A 15,925-nucleotide genomic window follows, 5' to 3' on the forward strand; every position below is an offset into this window, starting at 1 on the left:
AGAAAAAAAACTCTCTAATAAAAAGAAAATTTAATGAGTTGGTTTTAAAAAATTTATTAGGTTAAAGAAGCGAAAATTAACCAGATTTATAAGACAATATTTGTGGAAAAAAATATTTACACTGAGAATTGAAACTGAAATATAGATTATAATAAATACAAAAAAAGAATAAAAAGCTGCCTCACAACACCTAGTGTCTTTCAAAAATAAAGAATTTATGTAGGAATTACATGTTGTTTAAAAAGGTGTTGCACGTTGAAAATAAATTTGGTATTCAAAGCTTCTTACCAAATTTGTAGTATTTTTGCAATCGCTGAACTCATGGAAACGTGGTTTGTTTCATAGGTGATTGCTTGCAAATAGCTAGTGATCTAAAGCATAAAAGTGATCTAAAGCAGAAGATGATGCAAAATAAAATTAACTAAATTAATGAGAAAACTGTGAAAATTTCGTTAAGAATTAATTAAATTGAATATGACTAGAATTCAATTTTTTATATTTATTTCGCAAAATTTATATGCATACAATAGAAAGCATTTTAATAATTTTTTTAAGAAAACTACAAAAGCCAGTCTCTTTCAAATGTCTAATTGCATCTCCATTTCTATATACAATTTTGTTAATTGCAATGTTATAATATTTCCTTCAAACATACGAATTTTCGCTCGTTTTTTATTAAATATCTATTCCTTTCTACGTACACCTATCTTTTCATAATATCTTTTAACCAGAACAGTTACACAATACAGAAAATCATGAAAAAAATTGTGTAATATCTAACGAATGAAGTTAATTTTTCACGTGTGTCATTCAGTCAGTTTTTTTACGTAACATCAATACGTTTCTAGAAGTAGACACATCTAACATAAGTTCTAATTTTTATTAATTTAATCTTTAGTGGTGCAAAAAAAAAGGAGAAAAATAATATTATTTAGTCTGTTATAATTTTTAAATGGTGTAAAATTCGAAGATAATCTATTCTAGACGTTAGCACTTACTGAAATTTTGATTCATATCCTTGAAATTTTCGTAGCTTTTGTAGTGGACTACGGCATCTAGCGTTAAATACATGAACTATTTTTTTTTAAAGACTGTGCATTGAACGGAAATGCGTTAACGCGTTGTTGGAATTGCGCCATAGATCTAAGCTAGAAGTTTAGCCTCATATTTAAAAATTTTTTCTTTTACGGTTTAGCCGTTAGAGACCAGAGACAACTAATCTTTTACTACCGTAACAAAAGTATTTTTTGTACTTTTCAGTAGTTGATGAATTTTTAAGTTTTTTTTTATTAATAAATTCTATTTGTAATTTATATACCTTGTTTTTTTAATTCTTTTTTTTATAAACTTTTATCTACCAATTACAGAAATGGGAGTTGAGATTGAAACGATTAAACCGGGTGATGGTAAGTTTAATGTTTGTAAATAATCCATTTATCGATAATGTTAATAATAAAATATGTTACCTTTTAAAATTTGCATCGAAATTTATATTTGTTTTATTATGTTATTTATCTTATAAATTGTCAAAAGTTTATGTCTGAAGGACTAAGTTTTTGACATTCTTTAAATTAGATCCACACCCATTCGCTTGCTCTTCGCGATTCACTTATTTATCGATTTTTGCATAAACCTATTACAAATATGATTGATATTAAATTTTTTTTTCTAAACTGCCAGCTCAAACCAAAAAAAAACTTATAAAAGGATTATAAATTTTATATTATAAATAAATTGCATTTGTTTATATTTTCTTGAGCTTCGTTTGATCCTTTCGAATGTGGACATTTTGTTTTCTTACATTTTAAAAAGCTTCTTATGTAACTTCATTGCTCTAGTTAAGGCGGTTATCTTAATTTTGATACCTTAAAGGACGAATGTTTCTAAACTCTTAATTCAAACCACAAAATAGGAAGCTCATAAAGTTTTTTTTTTTTGGATTTTAATTAAATTGTATTTGTTTATATTTATTTGGGCCTAGTTTTATTTTTTCGAATGTGAACATTTTGTTTTCTTGCATTTAAAAATTTTTTTTCATAACTTCATCCTTCCATAAGCAGTTATATTTATATCACTTACAGCAGTTATCTTTATATGGATGCTAATAAGGGCAAATGTTAAGAAAATTTAGTCACTGGTCCAAAGGTTATGTGACTAAAAAATGTCTCTAGTCTGTGCCTATTTTCACATGTCTGTTATATTTTGAAGGAAAAAAAAACAAATACAGGAAAAAAACAAGAATTTATGAAACAAAAAATTTAAATTGCAATCTTTAAACTTTTATAAATTAGTAAAGAAAGCAAATGGCACTTTATATAAATCAAAACTTTATTTTGTTATTATTGAGAAATGAAAAAAAAAGTTTAATTACTTTAACAAATTGAGTGTTATTATTAAAAGATATTGTTGAGACAAGTAATTTTCACGTATATGATGAAGTATGTAATTTTGTAAAAGATACACTGATTAAAACATCAATCTGGAAACTGAAAAACAAATCACTACCTATTATCACTTTTCGCATGATTAATTACATTTTATTCTTTCCTTTGAATCATTGATATTATTTGCTTGATGAGCACACACTCCTCATTCATTAAACAAAATATGATCAGATTTACTATTAATTCCAAGCTGTACCTAGTCAAAATTACAAGTATAAAATGACTTATATTTTTTAGGAATTATTTTAAATTTGATTGATTTTAGACTTTAAGAAACTAATATTTGTACCAATTTTATTTCAGGTCAAACATTCCCCAAAACAGGACAAACTGTTGTTGTACATTATACTGGTAATGTTCTATTTCTGCTTTCTCTAACTTAATTAATTATACTCCACAATTATAATCATGTTTTCTAGTGTTTGTTGTGTTAAATATTTATTTTCATTAAAAATTATGTCCAATTGGTATTTATTTATTGAATATTGTTAAGGGTATTTTTCAAAGCTCTTGTTTATTAAGGAAATTAAAAAACCTATAGTTTAGGTGCCTTTTACATGAAGCAAAGTTATAATTTTAAACTGTGTATATTATTAACTGACAACTAATACTATAGTTATACTATTAACTGAAAGTGTTTTAAATTTTATTAAGCTCTTTGATTATTATACATGCCAGTATAATTTTTCTTAAAAATGAAGCAGTTTTTTTTTTTTTTTTTGAAGTTAAAAGTACTTACTGGCTAACCAAATTTGCTATTAATGCATCTGAATGTTCTGAAATTATTTTAAGGATTAAACAGGGGAATTCTGACTTTTCCTTTCCTTTTATTTCAAGAAAATAGTGGATAATATAAATTTTTTTTTATCATGTGCATATCTGCTAACAGTCATGAATAACTGTTATAAAGAGGGATGTAACAAATATTCGGCCACTATTCTGTATTTGTCCATTCAGCCCTTTTGCCGAATGTTTGACAAAGTATTATTTGGAAACTTAAATTTTGACAAAGTTTTTTTTCTCTGAAATTTGAAGAAATTTAATAAGGAATATTAAAGGCATTTTTTACTATACATTGTTAGAAATTGTTTTTACACATATTTGTTAAACACTAAATCTTGTTAATTTATTATCTAAAAGGCAAATGGAAAAGCAAAATTTGAAGAATTGAAACTAGGTTACTTTATACTAGACCATGAATTTTGTAATGCTGATTTTTTTAAAAATTATATTAATTCAAGCAGTGTTTTCATCATAGAAAAAAAAATGGGTGAGAATTTCTCACCCTTTCTCAAAAACAGGGTNGCTCTTTTCTAACTTCCTATTGGAAGGTGGGGTTGAATGGTTGACCTTGAACAAGCACGCATATGTTAAGTCCTCTTAACATATTACTTCAACAAATTAATGCACATCAAAAAATTAATGTCTTCGTCTAATGAAGCCTCGCTTATGTTCCTCGGTTTACTCTTCTTTATAATACTACAAATTATGAACATAAAAAAAAATTCGTTATATATACCGCAAATTATGTACATCAAAAAATTAATTCATTAGAAACTAGATTTTTTTTTGTCATACTATGTTTTTTAATCTGTACTTTAAAGTAAAATTCTTAATTGTTAACAGTTGTAATTCAATTGTTAAAATATCATTATGTTTTATTAATGTATGCATCCTATCCTTTTTTGGTTTATAACGTGTGTACCACAAATAGTATATGCATGCCTTATGACGTTTAAAACCATTATGTGACCGATTTTCAAAGGAAATTTGCTCATTTTGATATAGCGACCATTTGATATAACGACCAGATTGGGGCAGTCCCGATGGGGTCGTTATAACGCGAGTCAACTGTACATTGTTAGAAATTGTTTTTACACATATTTGTTAAACTCTAAATCTTGTTAATTTATTATCTAAAAGGCAAATGGAAAAGCGAAATTTGAAGAATTGAAACTAGGTTACTTTATACTAGACCATGAATTTTGTAGTGCTGATTTTTTTTAAAAATTATATTAATTCAAGTCAATTTCCTAGTTTTTTCATCACTTTATGTCTTGAAAATTGAGAACTCTTTTTTTATTTGTTTCCTTTTTGCTTCTTTTTCTTTAATCACTATAATGCATCATTTTAACGGAGCGTTTCTTATACTTTCTTCTTTTACTGTCACTTATTTCCTATATGGTAAGATAAGTAACAGGCAACCTAGAAAACTGATTCTCCATGTTTATGTTATATTTCAGAACTAGGGGGAAAATGTTTCTCTTTAGCTTTTTTCGTTAACTCTTCTTTTTATCAGTATTTTATTGCAGATTATTTAAAGAGCCTATCGAATGAACGCTATTCTTTTATGGCCACTTTTTTCCTTAAAATACGGCAATGTGAAAAATTAAATTGAGATTTTAACGTTACATCTTTCATTCAAAACTTAAGAATGACTTTTGTTTTAGTTTTAGCTTTTTCAAAATATTTTTTTTTGCACGCGTTTATTAGACTTTAAACTTCAATTTAAACCATTGGAAAACTGAGATGTTTATGTTTAAAATTGTCTTTCAAAAATTAAGATCGATTTTTATTTTTCTATTTTGCTTTTGTATATAATCTGTTTTTTTTTTTATGTGCGTTTTTATAACAGTGCTAATGGGCGTTTTCATAATTTTAAAAGCATTTCTGTTAGTTATTATCTCTTTTAACGTTTTATGAATAATTTTTTTTCCAAAAAATATTATTTTTAGCACTAAATTTTTGTTTTAAGAACTAAGACTTTTTTTTTCTTTCTATTTCTTGTTTATAGAAATGGAGTTTTTTTTCTTTTTCAATAGCTGTTGGTCATTTTTTTTTAAAATTTATCTTAAATATTTTTAATAATCTTTTTCATTTTGAACACTTTTATTCAAGTTTTTTTCCTCTTTGCCCCTAATAATACGGCTAAGTTTTGATTATTTTTCAATAGCTACTGAACTTATTTATATAAAAAATATTTATTTATGATTTCGTTTTTAAAAAAACGAAATGTTGCTATTCGGTATTCGGCGCATATTTTTAGCGGAATATTCAGCCAAATCATTATTTGTTACACTCCTAACTATAAGAATAGCTTATTATTTAAACAAAGAATGTGTTAACGCTAAAATGTTTTCGTGTAAACTCAGTGCCTATGACTAATATTATCATTAACTAGAAAGATCATGATGAATTTCTAAAGGGCTCTGTCCCTAAACTATTTCAAATTCTTCTTCTTGTTATTAAGTCAATAATTTTATAATTTAGGGCTGCCTATGATTTGAAATTAAAGATGATCATTTATTTGTTGATAGGTGTTACCTGATCTGCTTGTGAGAAGTTGTGTTAATGGACTTATTTCTAGTGCTTTCTTATATCTCTTTGTTTTATCAATTTTTGTCACATTTAGGCTTTGTGTTTAATAAAAAACTCGTGCAGTTTTTTAAAATTTTTTTATTCATTATATTCCTTATATCAGTGTTTCCCAAAGTGTGGTACGCGTACCCCCAGGGGTATATGAGCAGTTTAGTGGGGGTACGCGTTCTTATGCGAAATATCTATTAACTTTTATTTAAAAACAAAGTAAGCCATGAAAATTTACGATTACGCATTTTTCTATTGGCTATTTTTTGCAGAGTTAACAGTTAATAATTAGTGGTGTCAGCAGCCAGTTGTGATTTTTAACTTTTGTGCAATTTTTTTATTGTGAAAAATACATTAAATTTTTTACAAGTTGTACACACAGCGTTACGAAAAATTTTGAAGGGGTACACAAAAGTTATAAGTTTGGGAAACACTGCCTTATATGTTAAGTTTTTAAAAAAAATATCCCAATTAAATTTTTTATGTCTGTTTTTTGTATTTTTTTTTTTTGTACTTTGAAGTTTTATTTTATGTTCTGTATTGTTTTAGGTACATTAGCTGACGGGTCAAAATTTGACTCTTCTCGAGATAGAGGTAAACCCTTCAAATTTAGAATAGGTAAAGGAGAAGTCATTAAAGGCTGGGATAATGGTGTAGCTCAAGTAATTTATGTTATGTTACTTATCAGATTCTTCTATTCTTTCCTTTTTTTCACTACTATATGCAACAATTAAATTTTTTTTAGATGAGTGTAGGACAGCGTGCAAAATTGATTTGCTCACCTGATTTTGCTTATGGCTCACTAGGACATCCTGGAATATATCCTTTTATTTTTAAACAGTTCTCATTTCTAATTTTTGAAAACAAATTTTTACTTTTTGTCAGATTCTTGAAAGCATGTGGGTGTGTTAATACAAATCTGGGAGTTAAGTTTTTATTTTATTTTAGAGCTCATGATAGCAAGTTTCACATTGCCTGAAGTCTTATTAAATGTTTTTATTATAGACTTGTGAATATATATTATTATTCGATTTTATCTTATCTGTTAATGTTATACTCTTATTTTTGATCTTGTGTTTTAATTTATTGATTTTGAGCTTTTAAGGGTTACTGGTGAGAAATATAGGTCTCTTTATTAAATTATTTATGAATTTAATTATTTAATCAATTGCTAATTGCATTTTTGTTTTTTTAATCTTAGAATATTTACTTTTAAATTATCTTAAAAAATTTTCAATGTAGACTCACTTTAAGGAGAAATGTACTAAAAATTTTGGAAGTAAACTGTAATTTGCTAAGTCTTGTGGCAATTCTGTTTATTTATCATTAACTTAGAGTGGCAGTTAACTGTGTAAGTTATTCTGGTTAATTGCTAAAATTGGAATATTTCCTCTAGTGTCTGATTTTCCACTTTTTATTGTTTCTCTCTTTTTCTATTTTTTCTCAAATTTTTTTCTTTTATTTTTGTTATTTTTTATTAAATTATGAGAATATTCAGAAATAGCAACACTGCTTAGTTTTTTCCAACAACTACAACTTTTTAAAATGTTTACAATGTAATAATTATAAATGTAATAATGCAATAGCTATCCTTTTCAATGGGGCTATTCACTAATTAATTACTATTTGGAATTTCTCTTTTTTACTTATATGATTATACATGATGTAGTATCAAAACTTTACTCATAGCCTAAGAAATGTTGCTAATCAATATCCATTATTTCTCCAATGTTCACAGGTATGTTTTTTTTTTTTTTTNTTTTGGTCATTACATGCCTGATAAAACTTTTGAGTATCTTTCAAAATTATTAAATTTTATAAAAAAAAAAAAATTCCTAGATAATTTTTTTTGCTTCATTTTTATGTTAATTTATTAAATGTGTCTTTTTTACCTAGAAAGACGAATACGGCAATTTAGCCCATTTAATTTGTTTTTTGTTGCTCCGTAATTTTAACAATAACTTACTGAAAGTATGGAATATTTCTAACTTTTCATAATTTGATTCAGTTTACCTCCTCATTTAATCATTTAAATCTTAGCCTTATAGAAATGTGCTTATACTTAAAATGACTGAAGGTTCTAAAGTGGCAGCTAGGTATTTTGGTAGATATCCTATTACCCCAGGTACTTTTGGATCTGAGATACCCTTTGGTATATTATATGAGGTGCTCCAGTTTCATTAATAAAAGCAAGAGTTATTTTAAAGCTATCTCTATTATTTATAACGAAAAGTCAATTATATAAGAAACTAATGTGCATGTATAATTGTCTAGCCAGTGTTCCGTTTAATCATATATTTTCATTAACCAAATCTAATAAAATACTATAGAATTTCAAATCGGTTATGTTTTTATGAAATTAGTTCTGATTTTATTTTAAGATTCTGGGTATCTAGTTAAATCTTCACACAAACAAACTGGAAGGGCCAAACTGGTCCTTTCTGTCTTATCTATTTATAGACCAATGTTAAGTCTTTATAGTATTTGTCTTACAATAAAAACTGCTATTGTGTTTCTTGAGCTATGGAAATTTGCGGGAGCTAAAAATGTGTCCATGAGGCAGTATTTTTAACTTTATTTCATGGTTTTTTTCCCCCTTTAAGATAAGAGTTTTTATGAGTAACTTATGAAATGTGTTTGTAGATACTGAGAGGAGGTTGGAGGTTTTATTTTAACATTGGAATTAATATTTGAAATCTGTATTACATGAAACAAGATATTATGAAATTTTACACTTAACTCAAGCTTACTATTCCACCGAATGCCACTTTAACATTTGATGTAGAGCTTCTGAAACTGGAGTGAATGATGATCATGTTATTCTCATTTGTGCATGGATTTAGAAGTGCACACCAATATCCTAAACAAGTTTTATTTCCATTTCATTTGTTTGCTTATTGTTTGGATAAGAAAAATTCTTATGTTTCTGCATTTTTAAATCAATGTATGCTTTTATTTCTATTTTTAACATTAAGGTCATTTCATAAGTTATTAATATTTTTTTTTTCTCTTTTAAATGAGAGATAATTTTGTATTGTTTTGTATTTTGTTTTATTTACAGTATTTCACCTAACAAATCTTGGCTGATTTATATCTTGATGATACCATGTTTCATTTGAAATTTTATCTGGAAAATAAGATATTTTTGGTTGTATAATCCCATATAAAAATTTAATGTTTGTGCTATCATTATAAAAGCAACCTATTTATAAATTAAAGTTTTTAAATTAAATGTTTCAAATTTTGTGATTTCTTGATGTGTAGATATTAGTTTATTCTTAAAAGTATGCTTAAATTTTGCTTAATATCTTTGTGCATTCGTTTTCTTGTAGTAGCACCTAATCTTAAAGCATTGCATTTAAAACTATGTAGGTTTTGTTTTATTTTTACTATTAAATATATTAAATTAATTTAACAGTGCATTTGTTTTGCCTTCTATTTTTCTTTTCCATAAATATCTTGTGATGGTTAAATTGGGTGTGCTTATTTCTAAGTATGGTAAAAGTGGTATGTAGACACTTGTTAAAAGTAGGGTTTCTGTCGAATCAATATTTTCTCTTTTATTGGAACTTTGAAGATTATTTTTAGTTTTACCTATGCTTCTACCAAGTGTTAATCATTAGTTCTAAGTATATTTATTAATCATAAATTATTAAAAAAAAATTTTTTTTTGATGCTTGTAATTAGAAAAATTAAAATGCTTTTCCTTGTAGCTAATATTTTATGTAGTCCTTGTTATAGTGTTTTTCTGGGATGCTAACCTCTACAGATTTTACAAGTTAAATTACATAGCTAATAATGAACTTCTTTGAATAATTTGTATTTGAATAATTATTTTAAAAGGTGTGGGATATTTTGTAAGTTGAGTGTTTAAAATAAACAGGAACTGTCGGAAAAGGATTAAAAGATTATAAATAGATTTGGGATAAAGAAATTGTTGATTAAGTAAAGTTATCTGGTTGGCATCCCTATATTGTATGCTATTTGTTTCGTTATAACTAATTAGTGTGTTCTAGACATCTGCTAAGTACAATAAGATATTCCTCGAATCTTATGATTTATGTGACATGTGATAAATTTTCGAAACAAAATAAAAGTGAGGTGAATTTATTTGTGTATTCATATCGTGGTCTTGTGATTAGTAAATCTGAATAGGTATAGATAATTATGTAATTCCATTACCTGCAGTAAGTAAAAAAATAAAATCTCTGAAGTATTTTCTGCCAAACATCAAGGATATATGCAATTTTTAATTTAAAATGCAACTGATTATTCTAATCTTGCACTATGAGGCCTTTTTCGCCTGCATCAAAACAGTAAACTTTTTATGTATTTAATTGGTCTGTTGTCAGTGAATTGTAGAATTGATATATTCATGCCTATACATATGAAATGTTTTTGTCTGTGCATTTTGTCAGATGCTATGTACCCATTTTTATGAATATAAATAAAAAAAAATGTCCCTCTGCATTTCTATTTTTTTTCTTCATTTGTTGTATTATTAATTTTATATCAAGAAAAATAATTTAACCTCCTGGCTAGTTATGTTTTATTCCAGATTTCTGACTGAATTAAAACTCCTGATTTACTGTAAACCATGTTGTGAATTATTGAGGTTGTAAAAAAAAAGGCTAGAGCAGAAGTAAAGTTAGCATTTTTTCCTTACTCATTCTGAACATAACAAGAAAAGTAGAGGATTTGTCAAGATCAAAACTAAAGACAGGCTAATATTTCATTCATCACAAAGCAGTTTGGTATAAAATATTTTTTTCTATTCTTTAAAATAGTAATCTTAATGTGTCCTAGAAATCTGCAACAATGCTTTGTGGTTTAATAATTTTACATTTTCAATAGTTAAAAAAAAATTAATGAAAATATTTGCATGTCCAATATATTTGCTTATGTGGTATGAGATTTTTCCTTACCATTCTGTTTAATTAAATACAGTCAGGTGTTATGTTTGTGAAAAAGAGAGGCATTTTTAATTAGGATACCATAATAAAAAATAGATATTTTACACTTAGCATTGATTTGTCTTATTTTATTAGCTTTGCTATAAAAAATCTTACAACGCTTTAATTATTTAAATTCTCTTTAAAAATCAAGGCAAATGATGTTATTTATTGTGTGTGGTTAAATTTTTTTTTTATAAAACTGTCAATTTTAAGACAACTAATACATTTCTTGTTGGATTTTCTTTTGATGCTATTGTTTAGGTACTGGTACTCATCGTTTATAGCCTACAAAGACTGTTAGTAACTGCTTTTACTAGTTGCCACAAACTCAGACCTGTGTATATATGTATATCGCTGATTCAATGCTTCCATTTAAAAGCCTTCGTTCTTAAAACCAGGTTGAGTTGAAGCATTGGCCTTTGTCGTAGAACCAGGTTGAGTTGAAGCATTGGCTATCCAAAATTTTACCGTTGTCCTCATAATTTTTTTCATGGCTCATTTACAATTTTTTGAGTACATATTGTTATATGTTATTAGTTATTTTATTAACATGTGTACATGGGAATACTACTTTGAAAATTATGTTAAAAAGGTAAAATTTAAAGTAAAGCGAAATTTAAGGTAAATAAATATTTGATCAATCCTTAGAAAGTATTTACACAATCTTCTCACCATATCCCAGTAGAGGAGGAAATGTATTGTTTCTTGTTCACCTTGATTCTTGAAAATTTATTTCTTAGAAATAAAAAAAATAAACAAACAATTCTTTCTTTAAACAGTATAAATATTCGGAAATTTCATAAAAAGAAATAGCTCAAAACCAGTTATTTTTTAATGAAATCCAGTTGGCAATTTTAAAGTGCTATTGCACCCATTGACATCAGGGTTTTCGACCCACCCAATAAAGCCCAGGCTCAATTTTTTTTTTTATAAACATAATTAAAATAGATTAATAAAGACTAAGATAAATAGATTTAGGGGTTTCATATTTATCTTAAATATGTCGATTTTGGAATTTTCAAATCAAAACTTAACTATAAATGCATAGTTTAAAGTAATTCCTAAATCTACTAAAAAAATTGTTAAATGAACAGTAGTTCTGTTGTTAGTTGGCCTGCAAGAGGCTTACTTTATAACTAAAAAATGAAGCTATAGCTTATAAATAAGTAAAACAGAAAACTGTATATTTCTTTAATCCCAATATTATGATTTTATTTTTGCTCAAGGAAGGAAGGAATTAATTTAAGAATCTTTTATTAATACATACATTAAAATTAAAACTTTTTTTTATTTTAATTCATAACTTAATTATTATTTTCGTATATGTTTTCTTTTTATTAAAATTCTCTGTTAAATTAAAAATTAAATCTGAAAAGTGTTAAACTAGGTAATATCTAAACCCAAAGAAGCTGAATAAAACCCAACCGGGTTGTTGTTTTTTTTTTTNGGTTGGGATTTTTTTTTTTTTTTTTTAAAGAAAAACTTTTTTTAGACTGATTGACATTGAAGTTCTAAGAGCTAAGTCTATAAGCTTGGTAAGAGTTAGCCAGAAGCGAATAGGCCCGTAGCCCCAGCCCCTGAATTCTTTAGGGCTTTACAAGGGATCTCTATATCTTAAGAAAATAAAATTGTTCTATGAAATTTAATAAAAAGTAATTATTGATGTTTCCAAGTGTAGTGATTTGAATTTTATATTTAGAATTATTAAAAACATATTAAGTATTTTGAGAGCAAAAAATAGAAGGAAAAAAAAAATTTGTTATGTTGTTTCCTTCAATACCACTCACCAAACTCCTTAATTTTATATTTTGCCTCAAGCCACGAATGAACTATTTATAAAACTCTTAAATTTTCCTGGTTTATTATTACAAGTTTGGGAAAAACAGAAAATTACAATTCGTTTTTTTAAATTAGTTCTTACTGCTTACTTAACGTATAACTACCTAATATTATATATTAACATGATACATACATCTAGTACTTAATATTTCATACAGAATGTTATTGATGACGTAGACAACTAATAATTACTTTAGTAAAAAATTAAAAATTTCAAAAAATCTTTTTTTTCTTTTTCGAATTTTTACTTAATTGGAATTACAATTCATAGAAAGTTTCAATATACCTGAATGTTGGGAAATTTTGGTATTGGTAGAGTCCCAAGTTACACCATGTCTTAATCCAGCGTTTCCCAAACTCGTGACTTTTGTGTACCCTTTCTAAATTTTTTGTAACGTTGTGTACCATTAATAAAAAAATTGCACAAAAGTTTAAAATCACAACTGGCTGTTGACAACACTAATTATTAACTGTTAATTTTGAAAACAATAGCCAATAAAAAAAAATACGTAATCGTAAAATTTCATGACTAGCTTTGTTTTTAAATAAAATTTTTTGAAATTTTCGTTTGTTGCAAGCGATTCCGCATAAGAAAGCGTACCCCCACTAAACTGTTCCCATACCCCTGGGGGTACGCGTACCCCACTTTGGGAAGCACTGTTTTAATCCAACCCTGGAGTTAAAACGAATTGGGCAGGCTTCACTTCTACCATTTAAGATTGTCCCGTATACACAATCCCGTAATATATACAGATCGGTGATGTATGTGGCATATTTCTATACAAATTTCCTTTATAGAATCAATCTAACCTGCAAAGTTTGACACGAGGATCTATGGTTTTTATCAAACTAAAAGAAAAGACATTTGTAATAATGAAATTTAAATATTTGCATTCTAAAAATCTAAAAAAAGGTGTGCTGTGATCACCAAATCTTTCAAAATTATTACATTTAATAAATTTTTTTAATGTGTGATTTTTTAATAGTTTACAAATTTTTTCGTGTGAAGTATTAGCACTAGTATTTTTTCTAAATCTCCCAAAGTTGCGATCTAGTTCAGCTTTGCTTAAGGGAAACAAAATGGATTAAACTTTTTAGTCACATTATGACCATTCAACATCATGACTAAATTAGACTCACGCGAAAGATGTAGATCTCTGAAAACAAGTAGACCTAGAGTTTTAGAAGAATTTCACCAAAATCTCATATTCATGAAACCGATTTCTAATGTTTCATGACAAAAATTTATTTTTTCAAACGATATTTGTTTTCCTTACCCATTCAAACGATATTGATTATTCTTTTTATTTATTTTTTACATTACTAAGATGACGCTGAAAGTAAGTTTATACGTAGAGTATTTTAAAAGAAAGATATATTGATCAGATAATTTAGTTACATTCGTTATGTTAGTTATATTTAGTCGTTTTTTAAAACATTACAGAAATTAAGTTATCTGTAATTATTATTATTTATTGCTAGACAAGTTTTTGAAAAAATTTCTTGTTAGTAATTTTACGTTGATTATACTTTTTTAAGTACAGAAGTGCTTATTTTTTTCTATAGTAAAATGGAATAAAAGAAACTTCCTTTTTTAGAATTGATTTTATTTAATATTGAAAAGTCGTTTATTTAAAAAAAATTTTTTTTTTTTTTGTTATGAGTTATTCGACCGATTTTGTTCAAATCAAGTAATAGTTGGAATCGAATATTTTTGAAAAATCTAATATATTTGAAAAATTTCTCATAATTGCATTATAGATTAATAATGTTAGTATAAACTATTTGAGAAATACTCCATCATCCCAAAGTAATGTATTAGAAAAATAATATTTTTTTTAAGTAGACTTCGAAAACTACTCCATTATTCTAACAATTTTTCTATAGAAAAAGTTCTAATCCAATAACTATTCAATGAATTCTTATTTAAAAAAAGTATTCTTCATTGTAGACTACGAAGCAGAAAAGACTACGAATGTGGATAATAAGAAAAGGCGAAATTTTACATCTAAGTAAAACTACTTCACTTTAGAATTTTTTTTTTTAAATATGTATGATTTAAAATTTTGAAAAAATCGTTATAATTGCAGGGTTTATAGTTGTCCTGTTTTCCTGATGAAAAATAAGGCTTTTTGTTCTGATAATCCTGCTTTCTAAGAATACGGATTTTAAAGTAATGGATTTGAGGAATCAGACGATCTGGATTTTTAATCAGAAGTCGTTTTATTTTAATAATGCTTAGTAATCAACAGTTCAGATCATATGTAGGGTGGGGAATTGTCGAATTTAATTTTTTTTTTGAAACAGATGATTTATTGGAAATTGGTTTCATGATAAAAAAAGAGCATCATATTTTCCGAAAGTCCATATATAGCTAGAAATATTTATAGATAGTTTAAAAAAAAATATTTGGGTGCCATATGTTAAAATTCCATTTATTCATATTATTTTTTTTGTAGAAATTAAAAAAAAATTAGATTCTCCAAAACACGCAGAAAAGTGCTTTAGATTGTGCAAAAATCTGTATAGTTAAGTAATAACACATATGTTTTAAAATTGGGGAAAAGTCCATGTTGCTTTTCTTTTTTAGGGTACAAGAACTTATTACACTTTCCGCACAAACTTGCTTAGTTTAATTAATGGAGTATGTTTATGAGTTAAAATCTCACGGGCATATTTCTAAAGTTTTGATTCACCAAATTCATTTAAATTAAAAGTATGAGCGTCATATTTGCAGTATATACCCATAGTAATATTTATGAACGAATTTTTTAAAACTTTTTTTATGTATTTAACGTAAAAGAGACAAATAGGCCAGTAGGTATATGCTTTTGTTGCAACTTTGCAAGAGTTAATGGTAATGGTGAGTATGGTTAATTGTACTTCAGCAGAGGGCATGGTACGAGCCTGACCTGAGGGTCACGTCACGTTTTTATTTAGTTCTAATTAATTTTTGGATGCATTTGGTGACATTCTCCCAATTGTTTTTGTCTATATATTATTTTATTGAGTTGCAAAGTAACGAATTCGTGTGAAAGATACTCTATACTCACACTGAAGCTTTTCTAACCAAAACGATTTTGTATGTTTTCTCTTCATAAAACTTTATTATATACTTCTTTTTTACAACAATCTTATGAAAACCAGGATAGATCCGCGTTTGCGTTGAGGATGCAAATTAATTGTTTCTATTGAACTTTTGAATACTATCCCTCGTATTCAGTTACTGAGCATTTTTCATTAATTTATTCTATATAAGCACTACCTACGACTTGAATTTGATTTTTAAAAAAATAATACTTTTCTCTTTCTTTCCCTTTT

At 26.5% G+C, this 15,925-nt stretch overlaps 1 protein-coding gene across 1 annotated transcript; it reads left to right on the forward strand.

Moving 5' to 3' along the window:
- Positions 1 to 1,188: 1,188 nt before the first annotated feature.
- Positions 1,189 to 10,280, forward strand: LOC107449980 (peptidyl-prolyl cis-trans isomerase Fkbp12). The gene is made up of 5 exons (XM_016065674.3): positions 1,189 to 1,406; positions 2,748 to 2,795; positions 6,360 to 6,472; positions 6,556 to 6,629; positions 8,561 to 10,280. Exons 1-5 carry the CDS (start codon positions 1,370 to 1,372, stop codon positions 8,613 to 8,615), a joined length of 327 nt encoding a protein of 108 aa, XP_015921160.1. The 5' UTR covers positions 1,189 to 1,369; the 3' UTR covers positions 8,616 to 10,280.
- The last annotated feature ends 5,645 nt before the right edge of the window (positions 10,281 to 15,925 follow it).

Source organism: Parasteatoda tepidariorum, chromosome 5, assembly GCF_043381705.1.
Source record: "Parasteatoda tepidariorum isolate YZ-2023 chromosome 5, CAS_Ptep_4.0, whole genome shotgun sequence".
In the NCBI taxonomy this organism is placed as follows: Eukaryota; Metazoa; Arthropoda; class Arachnida; order Araneae; family Theridiidae; genus Parasteatoda; species Parasteatoda tepidariorum.